We start from the raw sequence: 14,739 nt of genomic DNA, 5'->3' as shown, positions 1-14,739 counted from the left end.
GTTCCCATAAAGTTGGGAGTATGAGATTGTCCAAAATGTCTTGGTATGCTGATGCCTTAAGAGTTCCCTTCACTGGAACTAAGGGGCCAAGCCCAACCCCTGAAAAACATCTCCACACCATAATCCCCCACCACCACCACCACCACCACCAAATGAGTTGGACCAGTGCACAAAGCAAGGTCCATAAATACATGGATAAGCGAGTTTGGGGTGGAGGAGCTTGACTGTCCTGCACAGAGTCCTGACCTCAATCCGACAGAACACCTTTGGGATGAATTAGAGCGGAGACTGCGAGCCAGGCCTTCTCGTCCACATCAGTGCCTGACCTCACAAATGCATTTCTGGAAGAATAGTCAAACATTTCCATAGACACACTCCTAAACCTTGGGGACAGCCTTCCCAGAAGAGTTGAAGCTGTTATAGCTGCAAAATATGGGCCAACTCAATATTGAAGACTGGGATGCCATTAAAGTTCATGTGTGTATAAGGGCAGGTGTCACAATGCTTTTGGTAATAGTGTATGCTCTATCTCCTGAACATTATCTATGTATGTAAAATATTGGATACTGACTGTGTTCACAAGAGTTCAACACAAGTGCCCAAGGTTCTATTCTGTTACAGCTTTGATGTCAGTCAGTAGAAGAGCTTTGTAGTCGAGAGGCTGAATGTTAATTCCAATCTTCCATCAAGCAGATGTCTCTGAAATCTCCCCATTTTTAATAACCAGTTATACATGTGCTGTTGGTCTTTTCTGGCAAGTTCTTCAATAGATGTATTGTTATCCTGGCCACATTCAAGGTCAAGGTACAGGAGATTCTTTCACAGGGGCAGAAGAGTAAAAATAAATTCCTAGGGATCCCATTCCATCTGTATTAACAAAATACACACACACATGGGAGAACACAGTTTGGGAATATACATCCCCCAGGTTGTTCAAGGTTTTCCAACTATTCTCAACACTGGAACATCCCTCCCTTCTGCACATGACTTGGCAACATCTTTTCAACAGAATAATTAGGAGTGAGGTGGTACCACTGCTCTAGAAGGACTAGGCTAACTAACGCCAACTGGTCTTCTTCAAAAGATGTCTCTGACCCTGTATGCTCTGGAAGAAAAAGGGTTAAAATAGTGGCGCAATCAAGGATACCTACAATTCTATTGATACTTATTCAGCAGAGAAATGGGGATTTTCTATGCCGTGTGGTGGTTTTTGGTTCCTCTCATTTGTCAATCATTGCCCAGCAACGTTGGCGAGAGGGACATAGAAGAAGGTATGGTGGACAAGAAAAATCATGTGTTACCAGTAGAAGTGTCATACTCTGAACAAAATGAGACAGTATGTGAAGCATTGGCAGGAACAAGTTGGGGTGACCTGGAGACACATGGGCTCCTCAGGGAGTATGAGGCTGCCTTTCTGGATTCAGTCAATCAAGAATCTTGGCAACAGCCACACTTGTTTGGCATATGCCTAGAAGACAAGCAGTCCACAGCTCTGATAGCTACAAAGCAACTTGCAAACTTTCTTGCAGATCATCAAGGAAGACAATTGGTGATCATGCACCTAAAAAAAGGTATTCTCTTTTTTGCTCTCTTTAAAAAAAAAAATAATAAAAAAATAACAGATCATTGTCATTTTTAAAGTGCTGCCGTGATATTAGTTATTAATATACTTTTTTCCTCTCACCTAAAGTGAAGTGGGAATCTGGGGTCAGCATGCATTTTCATGGAAGCGTACAGGAATCCATTTCTCCCATCCTTCAACACTTACACTTACTAATAGGAGTATTTTTTCTTGATACCCGCAAGCTTCCTGTGGGTCATCTTAACTCCAAGATCAGAATGTCAGGAGAAGCTTTCCCTCAACCACAAGTAGGTATAGCCAATTTACCAAATATTTAACTAGCTGGGAATATGTGCAAATGTTGAACATCATGTACACTCAATTGTCAATAATATAATGTTGTATCTAGGATAGGCTTGGGCAGTATGTAGCTTTTAGAGATGGTGGGACATGTTGGGACTTGTAGTTCTTCCGTGGATTGAAGTCAGTAGTTGGATAAATGGTTGTTAAAATGGTTATGTGAACCACCATCATTATATATTATACCAAGATTTTAATTTATAAATTGTAAGGGGTTATTATATTTACATATTTTTGCTTACTGTAACTCATTTTGCTTGTTAAGACAAAGCTGAACTTTTGATTAAAGCACTGTATTTATAGGTTGTCTGCATGTCACCAGAGACCCGCTATCTTGTCCTCAAACTCAGTGGAATGGTTAGGAGTGTTGAGTCGGGAGACCTAACACTTCACATCTCCTTTCATATGAAACAATATCCTGAGGGTAAGGAAGCAAACAAAAATAATGGTCTATTATTATTTTTAAAAATATTATTGCAAATTAAAGAAAGCAGATGAGAAGGAGGAAAAACTGTGTTTGCTGGCTTGTTTTTAAAAATGGCCAGAGCAGACATTTTTATCCCTACTCACTACCTAGCTAGTCAGTGTAAGGAAGCTAAGGTTTGGCATGCGCGTTCCAGTTCAGTGCCTTACTAGGTAGTGATGTTGAGTTCAAGGTGAAGACCTCAGGGTCTGTATATTTAAAAACAAGTTAGCAGTGGCAGCTTTCATATTTCTCTCTTCATAAGTTCACTTTAAAATAGCTACTCCAACTAAAATGTATATTTTAGCATTTGGTAACTCCTGGAGAGTTAATAACTGTGGGTATTAAGATTAAATAAAAGTGACACTTATTTTGTATAGCAGGACGCAACAGATAGCTGTACATCATTTTGGTTTCTTGTTGAGCATCTCAAGAGTCATGATCACCAAGATTAGCACCTTTTGGTCACTGAATCTGACCTGTCTATTCTTACCTTCTGCACACTACTATTGGACCACCACAGTGTTGTGTGGACTCAATAACCAATAGTGAAGGTGGATTTGGTGGATCAAAGTCAGTGATCACAGATGCAGATACCTACTTGCATATCAGAGCACCTTAGCAATCAGGGCTCACACGATGATGAAATTATATGCAGGCACCTGGATATATGGAATACAAATGTTATGGTAAGGCCCAAGTCAAATTTCATGTCATCTGTTTAATAGAAACTACATATTTGATTAGATACTTTCTATTGTTCATCCTCCTCAGACACTGCAGCTTTTTTCAATGCAGCATTGATTTGCTTATCTAATCTAATGAAAGGCAAGCTTCACAATTAGAAATGTGTATGAGAATAGACACTGTGAAAAACAGGCATCAGAACAGAGAAAGGTATAAATCTGCCAAAAACATTTGTGAATAGTTTACTTTGAGGGGATTCTCTTATTTTCAACAAAATTAGACTCATAGTTTAAGTGTCAAAGGGTAAGTTAGCCCTTTCCCACTGTAACCAAAACTAGAAAAGGGTATAGGGTGTAGTGCCATTTCATAGGTTGGGCTAAGGGTTAGGGTAAAAAAAGTGGCAATAGGGTAAAATTATTTAGGATTCAATAAAACTGGACCTCGCAACCCGCAACAACTAGGGGCTATATAGTAGCCAAATCAAATCTTAAAACATAGGAAAATAACTATTTAAAAAAAAAAAAGTGTGGGGGAGATTTCAGTAAAACCCTAAGCTGCTGCAGATACTGCAAGGTCCACCTAATTGTTAAGTTATTTTTAGTGTTGGGGGTTAAAGAAAATTAAACTATACTGCACCAAAAACTAACATTTACCTGGAACGGATTACTGGTTTGTTATCAAGTTGCCTGCTCTTATATCTAAATTAAGCCCTAAAATAGCTGCCTCCACAATATCATTTTTGTTCCTGTGCTAATGGCATTCAAATATACACTATATTGTCTAAAGTATTGGGACACCTGCCTTTACACGCACATGAACTTCAATGCCATCTCAGTCTTAGTTCGTAGGGTTTAATAGTGAGTTGGCATACTCTTTGCAGCTAAAACAGCTTCAACTCTTCTAGGAAGGCTGTCCACAAGGTTTAGGAGTGTGTGTATGGCAATGTTTGACCATTCTTCCAGAAGCGCATTTGTGAGGTCAGGCACTGATGTTGGACGAGAAGGCCTGACTCACAGTCTCTGCTCTAATTCACCCCAAAGTTGTTCTATCGAGTTAGGTTCAGGACTCTGTGCAGGCCAGTCAAGTTCTTCCACCCCAAGCTCGCTCATCCATGTCTTTATGGACCTTGTTTGTGCACTGGTGCGCAGTCATATTGGAACAGGAAGGGGCCATCCCCAAACTGTTCCCACAAAGTTGAGAGTACGAAATAATCCAAAATGTCTTGGTATTCTGACGCCTTAAGAGTTCCCTTCACTGGAACTAAGGGGCCAAGCAAAACACCTGAAAAACATCCCCACACCATAATCACCCCTCCACCAAATGATTTGGACCAGTGCACAAAGCAAGGTCCATAAAGACATGGATGAGTGAGTTTGGGATGGAGGAAGTTAACTGGCATGCACAGAGTCCTGACCTCAATCTGATAGAACACCTGGGCCAACTCAATATTGAACTCTATAGACTTATGCCCTGTACACACGGTCGGACATTCCGACAGCAAAATCCATGGATTTTTTCCGACGGATGTTGGCTCAAACTTGTCTTGCATACACACGGTCACACAAAGTTGTCGGAAAATCCAATCGTTCTAAACGCGGTGACGTAAAACATGTAAGTCTGGACTATAAATGGGGCAGTAGCCAATAGCTTTCGTCTCTTAATTTATTCTGAGCATGCGTGGTACTTTGTGTGTCGGATTTGTGTACACACGATCGGAATTTCCGACAACGGATTTTGTTGTCGGAAAATTTTATAGCAAGCTCTCAAACTTTGTGTGTCGGAAATTCCAATGGAAAATGTGTGATGGAACTCACACACGGTCGGAATTTCCGACAACAAGGTCCTATCACACATTTTCTGTCGGAAAATCCGACCACGTGTACAGGACATAAGCCTGGCATGCGATTAAAGTTCATGTGCGTGTAATGGCAGGCGTCCCAATACTTTTGACAATATAGTGTATGTGTTTGCAGGTCTATAGTATACATTGTGAACTATTCTAATGTTTATTGTATATTCAACCAAAAAAAAATATAGGTTTATGCAGTTTTGAGCAGAGTTAGTATTAAGTAAAGTTTAGAGTCATAAATCTGATTCCACCTCTTTTTAATCCATTCTAGACAAAAGACAACTAGGATTTTGTTGATTGTTAAAGACAGACCATGTTTTCTTCTTTCCTCTATTTTAATAAATGGGCCTCATATATTAGCATCAGTACTTATGATTTTAAATTGCCCAACAGCCATCAATCAGTATTTAGGCAAATAGGTTATAACTATTTTTTATCTGAATGTAGGAAATAAAAAATACCGACTCAAAGTTCCTGCAGAATAGTTCTCTATAAGTGATCCTAGTTCAACAGGCTCAAGGAAAGCAAGGAGGAATTAAAGCCAAGTTGACAACTAATAAAGATTGCTCAAGAGAGTTATCAAATATCCTAATCAAGAGACCATTTCATTGTACAGTATATCTCTGCCACAATGGACAATTATTAGCGATCATTATTATTATTATATAGGATTTATATAGCGCCAACAGTTTACGCAGCGCTTTACAATATAAAATGAGACAATACAGTTACAATACAATAAAATACAAGAGAATTAAGAGGGCCCTGCTCAGAAGAGCTTACAATCTAATAGGGTGGGGCAAGTGGTGCAAAAGGTTGTAATTGTGGGGAATGAGCTGATGGAACTGGTAAAAGATTAGTTGGAGACATGATAGGCTTTCCTGAAGAGATGAGTTTTCAGGGATCGCCTGAAGGTAGCAAGAGTAGGGGATAGCCGGACCAGTGGAGGTAGCGAATTCCAGAGGATGGGAGAGGCTCTGGAGAAATCCTGGAGATGAGCATGGGAGGAGGAGATGACAGAGCTTGAGAGTAGGAGGTCTTGAGAAGAGCGGAGAGGTCAATTTGGGTGATATTTGGAAACAAGATTGGTGATGTAGCTCGGGGCAGAGTTGTGAATGGCTTTGTATGTTGTGGTTAGTATTTTGAATTTAATTCACTGGTCACGTTTTATTTCATGATTAAAACAAGCAAGCAAAGCATCAATCCAAGAGAAACTCAACCGGGCATCATATTTCAATATATAAGATGATTGTAATCATTATTCCTATGATCCACCAAAAATGAACCCTTTTGGATAGAAATATTATAAAACATAATTTAAATAGTTTATATGTAGTTATAGTAATAGTGATATAGTATCAATTTTGTTGGATGTAAATACACATATATACTGTATTAGTTAACATATTGTGCAGACTTTGGATTTTGATGTGCGTTTGAGATACAGTTGATGGTGTGCATTTTGTTTAAAAATTTGTCAAGATACACCTACTTTTATAGCATATGTAATTATTTATTTTTACATTTTTATCTACATACAGTTAAGAGAATTGGATTGTAGCTGTAAAATAAAATATACATAGATCATTTATGGTAGTAGTTATAAAAGCAATGGTCTATAATTAGTGGTCCATGCTAGTTTAAAATTAGATTTTTTTGTTCTTTGTGCTAAAAAAAAAAAGTACTGAACTTTCATACACAAGATCTACTACAAGAAAAGGGTGTTTGTTTTTGTTCTGCTTTGAAACATTACCATTTGTAGCTAAGGACAATCTTTACACATTTCTGTGCTTTCTCTCCTGACATACAAAAACATTGACTTATACCAAAGAATGTATATTTCTTCACTTACTTTGCCATATACTTTTCTTATGTGGACAGGACTTGCAGTTTCAGCTACTGAATCAGAACAGTACCTCTTTGGAATGGATGAAAATTGTTTGATCAAAATCACACCGGTTATACTTATGATTGTAGGCCATCATGCCCAGGCTGCAGTCTATCCATCCATCATGCAGTCTGATCGAAAAAGACTGGGTTCCAGGTGTGTATTAAAAGACCACTGCCTCTATTACCTTTTTCTAGGAACTTCATTTTATAAGACCACAGGCTGCTTCTTAACCACTCAAGGACTGAGCTTCTTTCTGAGATTTGGTGTTTACAAGTTAAAAACATTTTTTTTTGCTAAAAAATTACTTAGAAAAAAATATATATAATGTTTGGGGGCTCTAACACCCTAGAGAATAAAATGGCGGTTGTTGCAATACTTTCTGTCACAGCGGTCTTACAATCGCACTTTTTTTTGAAAAAAATACACTTTTTTGATTTAAAAAATAAGACAACAGTAAAGTTAGCCCAATTTATTTTTATATTGTGAAAGATAATGTTACGTCGAGTAAATTGATACCCAACATGTCACGCTTCAAAATTGCGCCCGCACGTGGAATGGCGACAAACTTTTACCCTTAAAAATCTCCATAGGTGACGTTTAAAAAAATTCTACAGGTTGCATGTTTTGAGTTCTAAGGAGGAGGTCTAAGGCTAGAATTATTGCTCTCGCTCTAACGATCGCGGCAATACCTCACATGCGCTTCCGCCCTGCAATGATATGGAGACAGGTGGGGGCCATCAGCCCCTCACTCATCTCTATACCTAACAGGACACAGGACCCGATCGCCTCTGCCACTACCGATGGCTCCGGTAAGCGGCGGAGGGCACCAGAGCGCAGCGGGGAGGGGGCCTCTCCTGCCGCCGATAAAAGTGATCTTGGGGCGAATCCACCGCAGAGACCACTTTTATATGAAAACGGACCGCCTGCTGAAGAAGAGGATACTGGAGTTATGGCAGCTAGCTGCTGCCATAACAACAATATTCCTCTTCAAAGTAGCGACGTAAAACGACGGCGGGTGGTCCGTAAGTAATTAAAACGTTATTTCCTACACCAATATGGCAGCATACATGTGATATAGTCCATGCAAAAAATGAAAAAGGCTGGTACTATGAAAGTCAGCTAAAACATTGTTTTATTATTGCATGTGAACAGCAGTTAAAAAGAAAGCGAACACGTTTCGGCCGTCAGGCATTACTCATGACTAAATAAGTGACACAAAGCATATTAAATAGTGTAGAATAAATCACATGATCAATCCCAAGGGTCACATGACCCAAAAAAAGGGTGTGACAGCAAATATCAAAACATACAAAAGAAGAACGCTATAAGCATACAATTGTACATGAATTTATATAAAAACATGTATCACAAAAAAAAAAGGAACAGCATTAAATGTAATGAAAATTATGATGAAAAAATATACTGAAAAAGTATATACCTCCAGATGTCTGTTTCTATTTAAATCTCTCATTTGTATGTGTTAGATGGTCAGCCTGGCTTCTACTCTTTAACTGCTGTTCACATGCAATAATAAAACAATGTTTTAGCTGACTTTCATAGCATGGACTATATGGAGGTTTACAGAGACTTCACAGGCTGAGTGCTGTGTTCTTGAGGCTCACCAGGCATTACACATGAGGTAGTAGCTCGGATGTACCTGTTCCAATACACCTGATATAGCTCTAACCCTATATCCATCCACAGAACCTGTTTAAATCTGTAAAAGGAAAGCTAGAGCAACCTCCCTCAGAGGTTGGTTCTGAGATTTTACCCTGAGGAGGAATAACGTTCCAGAGTGGGTTTTCTGGTTTCAGTTCCTGGATTTCCTTGTCAGGACTCTGTATGCATCATCAGAAAGCTGTCCTCAGTGGGATATCAAGGGCAGAGTATAAGATCTGCAACCACTTGGGACTACAGAGCCTTCCTTCTGGACAAGTTGGGGCCTATGCCCCTCTAACACCTTTGTTCCCAAGGTGGCTTCTGTTTTAATCCCACAAAGTGGTGGTTCCATCGTTTCCTAGCAGAGACAGTACCTAACCTACACTGGAGGTACCAAATGTCTAGAGTGCACTGCCTACCAAGCAGCTTCCTAGTTAAATTCCTCCAGGAGGCTGTTTGTGTTTCCATCAGGCAAATTTGGAGGAGGAAGCTACAGCAAAACCTTGTCATCTTGGAAAGTCAAGGTCATCCACAAAACTTACAGTGCGGCCAGGCAAGAGCTTCCAGAAGTGATAGAGGCTCATTCAGCTAGGTCCATGTTTACGTCTTAGGTTCGGGCAGCGTGTGCAAAATGCCTAAGGAGACATATGCAAAGCAGCAGGCTGGTTGGCACAGTGCACCTGTCTCTCAGGCACTACATGGAAAATCCAGGGGCTCTAATATCAATGGATTCCATGGAATGATGGTCCAGGTTTCCATTAGCCCTCCCTGTTTAGCACGTTATTTATCACATATATGCTGCCATGTTGGGGTCAGGAAAGAATTGAAAAATTGTATCAAATACTTACCGTAAATTTCTTTTCCTGACGCCAATCCATGGCAGCATACAAACCCTTCTTTTTTTATCTTGTTATTTTTACAGAGAATGGGGGAGGTTGCTCTAGCTTTCCTTTTTATAGATTTAAACAGGTCCTATGGGTGAATATAGGGGCAGAGCTATATCAAATGTATGCTGCCATGGACTGGTGTCAGGAAAGGAAAATTACGGTAAGTATTTGATAAAATTTTCAATTTTTTATACTTATATAGCAAAATACTTACAGCATAGATACATCTGTTTATAAGCCATTCTGTAAAGCAGTATTTGCTGGTGATAAGCTGAATATTGATTCAATATTCAAAATAACTAGTTTGCTTGCGTATTGTGTATTGGCTTAAACACCAGTGATGGATAAAGTTTGTCTAGGAAGCCATCCCACCTATAAATAAATAAAACTGATGCCTATTTTTTAACTTTCCAGGGCCTGATGGTTTTCAAGTTGGACTGACCGACTTCTAAATGCATTTATTTGGTCACCCTTGTAATAAATAAACAACAGTAATAACTGCAAGGACAATTTTATCAGTGCACAGTTTGTTTAAAGTGAACGTGTGCTATTTCTTAATTAAACAAAGATAATAGGCATGTTGCACAGCAGGCATCTTATGGTCATAGTTGTTTTGAAGCCCCTCAAAAGGTCTAAGCAAATATCAGCTTTCTGAAAACTGGCTTTGCATAGGGCTAAGCACCCCAACCTGCTCCCATGTGACAGTACTTGGGCCAGGTAATTGGACTACTCAGGACCGATTGAGGTATTCAGGAGCACAAATAGTTTTCTCTGCAGTGTTTATAGAAGAAGTCAATAAATACTATGTTTAAAATTGTTAAATATATTCTAAAAATACTGTGGGTGCTCCCACCAGGATCTGGAACAAAAGTATTACAGGAGGAGCAAAATACAGGAAGAAAAGCTATGTGGTGATGCTCATAACCCAAACAGGCAGATGAAACATGCAGTGTTGTTGGATTGGCTGTGCAGAATTGGAAATATTTTGAAAAGTAAAATCAGTTATATGTATTTCATTATGGTGTTAGGTTGTTTGGCTGGAGTTCCACTTTAGTTTTTTTTTTTATTATTATTAAATTGGTGTGAAAAAAATAAAAAAGCTACCATTGCTTACTTGTTTTTAAAGTTATAGACTCTGGGGCTGTCATCCTGATCCTGAATTTACTATCAAGTTACTGATTTACTTGGAACAAGCATGGAGCCAGAGAAGTCTAGAAAGTCTGAACTAAATACTTGTTCCAGGTCAGTGACTCACAAGTGTCATAGAATTTAGTTATTTACAACAAAAAATTAGTGGCTCCTAATTGCTCTTATCAGTATCGCTGTAGCAAGTGAACAGCTAGGTATGTTTCCAAGGCTATTATGACGTTTATTACGGCACATTTGGGTTTTATACACATGCTTGCATAAAAGGAAGCAATGTCACAAATGTGTATGGGCTTGAGAATTCCAGGAAAGAATAGCAAAGTGTGTGCGTCAGAGAGTGATCAGTGTCCTACACAAAGAAAGTGTATGACAAAAAAGGTTGTGAGCTATATACAAACGTGCGTACACCCCTCACACATTTTTGTAAATATGTTATTATATCTTTTCATGTGACAACACTAAAGGAATGACACTCTGCTACAATGTAAAGTAGTGAGTGTACAGCTTGCATAGCAATGTCTAAACTGCTGGCAACAAAAGTGAGTACACCCCTAAGTGAAAATGTCCAACTTGGCCCAATTAGCCATTTTCCCTCTCCGGTGTCATGTGACTCGTTAGTGTTACAAGGCCTCAGGTGTTAATGGGGAGCAGGTGTGTTTAATTTGGTGTTATCGCTCTCACTCTCTCATACTGGTCACTGGAAGTTCAACATGGCACCTCATGGCAAATAACTATCTACAAATCAAATAACATATTTACAAAAATGTGTGAGGGGTGTACTCACTTTTATATATATATTGATACATACACACAAAATTGGGGTTTTTCAAATTTCTCTTACACTAGGTTGTAAAGCCAAGACAAAAATGACAGCCCTGCAGCCTTTAAAGAAAAGTCACCAATGACATATACCATATTTCTACCCTCACAGGTTACCCTTAGGACTATTTTAACCAAATGCTGAAGACTGTTTTTAGTATGCCCTGGTTAGACATACTCCCATACAGGCTCCAAGATGTTTCTACTGAATCTTTAACCCCCTTGCATGTCACAGTCAAGGATGTAACAAAACCCACAGAAGACCATGTAACTACTATTGGGCCTCATGCACACTGGACGTTTAAAATAACGTTATAAAAACATCAATACTTTTTGCAGTGAGTTTTTCAACGTTTTTGCAATAGTGTTTTTAGCGTTTTTCCGCGTTAGCATTTTTTAGCGTTTTTTTTTTTTTCAATGGATGTTTATCAGCCTTTATCAGCGTTAGAGCATTTTTACAGCTGAAAAACGTCTCTCAGAACCCACTAGTTTTGGGTTTTTTTTACTGCTCAAAAACGCCACTGCTGATAACAACCTATGTGTGCATGGACACATAGGATAACATGATGGAGAGTTTAATGGCTGTAGAAAAAAACAGCCAAAAGCAGCTACTGTAAAAACATCAAAAAACGGCCAGTGTGCATGAGGCCTAAGGCTCAGAGGCAGGGGATGGAGGGATTGGCAGTGCTTACATAGTGATTTATGCAGGTGGTAATAGCATTTAGCAAACAGGTTTGGAAAGAAGTATTGTATGCACAGTTTGGGAATTTCCATATGATTGCTATGAAAACAAACAATAATACATAGTTACAGTATTAGGCTGTGCAATATAAACCAGACAAAATTCTCAGGGGCCAACATGCTGCCTGCTTTAATTCCAAAGTTGCAATTTTACTGCTGTGTGCAATCACTGTAATCCTAACCCCTCCATATGTACTACTCAGGATGCAAACATTTCCTATGTGACTAATACTATGTTATATTTGCAGGGTGCAGTCTAACCAAATGGTGATTCCAGCTAAGAAAAAGGATGAATTTTTAGAAACACTGGCTCACTTCTCAACACTTCTGATGACATCTAATGGAAAAGCATCTTCTACTATTCATCTTCCTCTTGATCCTTATAATGGCAATGCTGGTGACCTTCGACCCCAACTTTTCAATGTCACAGAAACTGAGGCCTTGGAATGGCTGGTTGAATCTCAGGAACCTCTTGTTCTTCTATTTTTGCCTGGCAGCAAAGATGTACTGGCCAGGAGAATTCAAGGTAGCTTGAATGGAACACTGCTAGAGAAGATAACAGAAAAGATGCAAGTGGTACTGGAAGACTTGAAGGAAATTCTTTCAACGGCTGAGCATATTCAAGTTCTTCAGAAACTTATAAACTCTTGTTATGGTTATTTTAACATAAGCTATTTGCATGTGGAAGAGGAGAAAGTACCACAGTTGGCTGAAAGTAAGCATAGGAAACTACATTCTCTAATGCTTCTTAAAATGTTACAGACAGTTCGAGCTTATTGGCTGGACCACAAAAAACTTTCCCGCCAAAACCGGGGAGCAGATCTGAAGCCTCACTGCCGCTTGCAAGAGCTTACCATCAACTTAAAACCTCATGCAGAATATAAGGATATTCATCTTCCAGAAGAAATCAACATAAATAACTGTGTTGGTCCTTGCCGATTTCCACAGACAACTCAAAGTGAATATCAGGCCCATGTTATTTTGCTCATCCAACTTCAAGAGAGAAGGCAGTCTGTCCTTGACCGACCTCCATGTTGTGTCCCTATACAATATCAAGAACAATGGCTGATGGTAGCACATGAGAATGGCATTAAGCTTCAGCTTTATCCCAACATGGTTGCAAAAGAATGTGGCTGCAGATAATGGCATTGTATACATTTATGTCACTAAAAGCAAGTTCTTTATAAAAAATAAATATTATGTGATAAGAGCAGGGAAGGTTTTGCCCATAGAAAACATTTGTAGTTCTAGCGTAATCCTCCTAGTTTGGGCTAGAATGTGAAAGAATAAATGGCTAGTTTGCTGGGCATTATATGTAATTTTTTCTTTTCCTCTAGTGCTTGTGTGTCCTGTATAAAAGTTGAGACTTTCTCTTGATCAAGGTATTAACTGCATCCTGTATAACATCCTTCTTCAAAAGCAGCGCATTTGATTTCTTTAAGTATGTCAATTCTGTTTATATAACCCAAGTTTCTGTTCATATCTATAAGTAACCAGCATTTGCATAGGTGTTAAGCTCTGTACACTTAAGCCATAAAAGGGAGCATTTGTTGCTGAAGTCTGCAGAATGCTGTACAAACTGAAAGATTTGAATAGTTTAGTACACATTTAATTTTGCCAGTGGTATGTAGGCCAAGCCCGAATCTACAGGCAAATTACCTTCTATCACTCTCCTTAATGTTTCCCGCCCATTCAAGGCCACCCTGTAAAGTGTATTTCCACTTTTGTACTTACATTTGAGAAAACTCTGCTATGTTTGTTTTGTGTTCCCAGTCACACAGCAAACCTAAAAACAGTTAGAAAAAAATCTTTCTTACCTTTCTAGGTGTTTGTTTAGAGCAGGCCTCAGGCAGATAGCCAGCTACTCTGAACAATTTAAATGAGAGAAAACTCAATCTGTCCAAAGAGGGTACATACTGAGTTTCCCCTCAGTAACTTACAGAACATGCAGAACATGCAGAAGTCCAGCTTCTAGATTTGTAACCCTTCGTTAGGACTGACAGTGTTCAAATCTAATAATGAGATCTACCAGCACAGTACAGAGAGGGAATTATGGAGTTTTCAGAAAAGACAAGTAAAATGTAAGCAGCAATCTTTATTTTTTAGGTTATGCTATGTGTTATCCCATATTGGCTGCAAATTATACACTTTAAGTATAAGTGCATTTTAATGTAAATTCCAGAGCCAGAAATTGTTATGCTGTCTATTTCAGATGCTGTATCTGGGATGTGTAAACTCACTGGCTGTAGGAATTGACTGTTCTCCTTGTTTTCTATACAAATGAAAAATCCAAAGGAAGTATCAATCAGTACGTCAACACAGAAACCGCAAAGGGTAAAAAAAAATGGAGGTAGAGTGTGTAAGTGTTCAATATAGTTTGGAAATATTAGTGAAATTTAATGGTCTTTGAGAATCAGATCTGCAGTTTAACATGTTCATGGCTATGAGACAGGTTTTAATTTAAGAAATTAACCTAATGTAAAATAAATAAATAAAAAATGTTGTACTGGCTAATAAAAATAAAGAACAAATTACAGATACTTGTTTGATAATTGCTTAAGCTTCTTTTTGCCACCTCTCCAGAAAGTCAGCTATGTACCTTCTGTACTACAATGCATTTTCCATAAGGGTTCTCATCCAGAAATATGATTTTTTTTCCTCCATAAACCCATGTAC

General features: G+C 38.7%; 1 protein-coding gene across 1 annotated transcript; it reads left to right on the top strand.

The window, feature by feature from the left end:
• The first annotated feature begins 989 nt into the window (after nucleotides 1-989).
• Nucleotides 990-14,503, top strand: AMH (anti-Mullerian hormone). The gene is made up of 5 exons (XM_073596761.1): nucleotides 990-1,571; nucleotides 1,691-1,869; nucleotides 2,225-2,345; nucleotides 6,802-6,964; nucleotides 12,312-14,503. Exons 1-5 carry the CDS (start codon nucleotides 1,181-1,183, stop codon nucleotides 13,204-13,206), a joined length of 1,749 nt encoding a protein of 582 aa, XP_073452862.1. The 5' UTR covers nucleotides 990-1,180; the 3' UTR covers nucleotides 13,207-14,503.
• Nucleotides 14,504-14,739: the final 236 nt, after the last annotated feature.

This window comes from Aquarana catesbeiana, linkage group LG01, assembly GCF_042186555.1.
Source record: "Aquarana catesbeiana isolate 2022-GZ linkage group LG01, ASM4218655v1, whole genome shotgun sequence".
Lineage (NCBI taxonomy): Eukaryota > Metazoa > Chordata > Amphibia > Anura > Ranidae > Aquarana > Aquarana catesbeiana.
The sequence above is the reverse complement of the archived record's forward strand: the minus strand, read 5'-3'. Positions and strand labels throughout refer to the sequence as shown.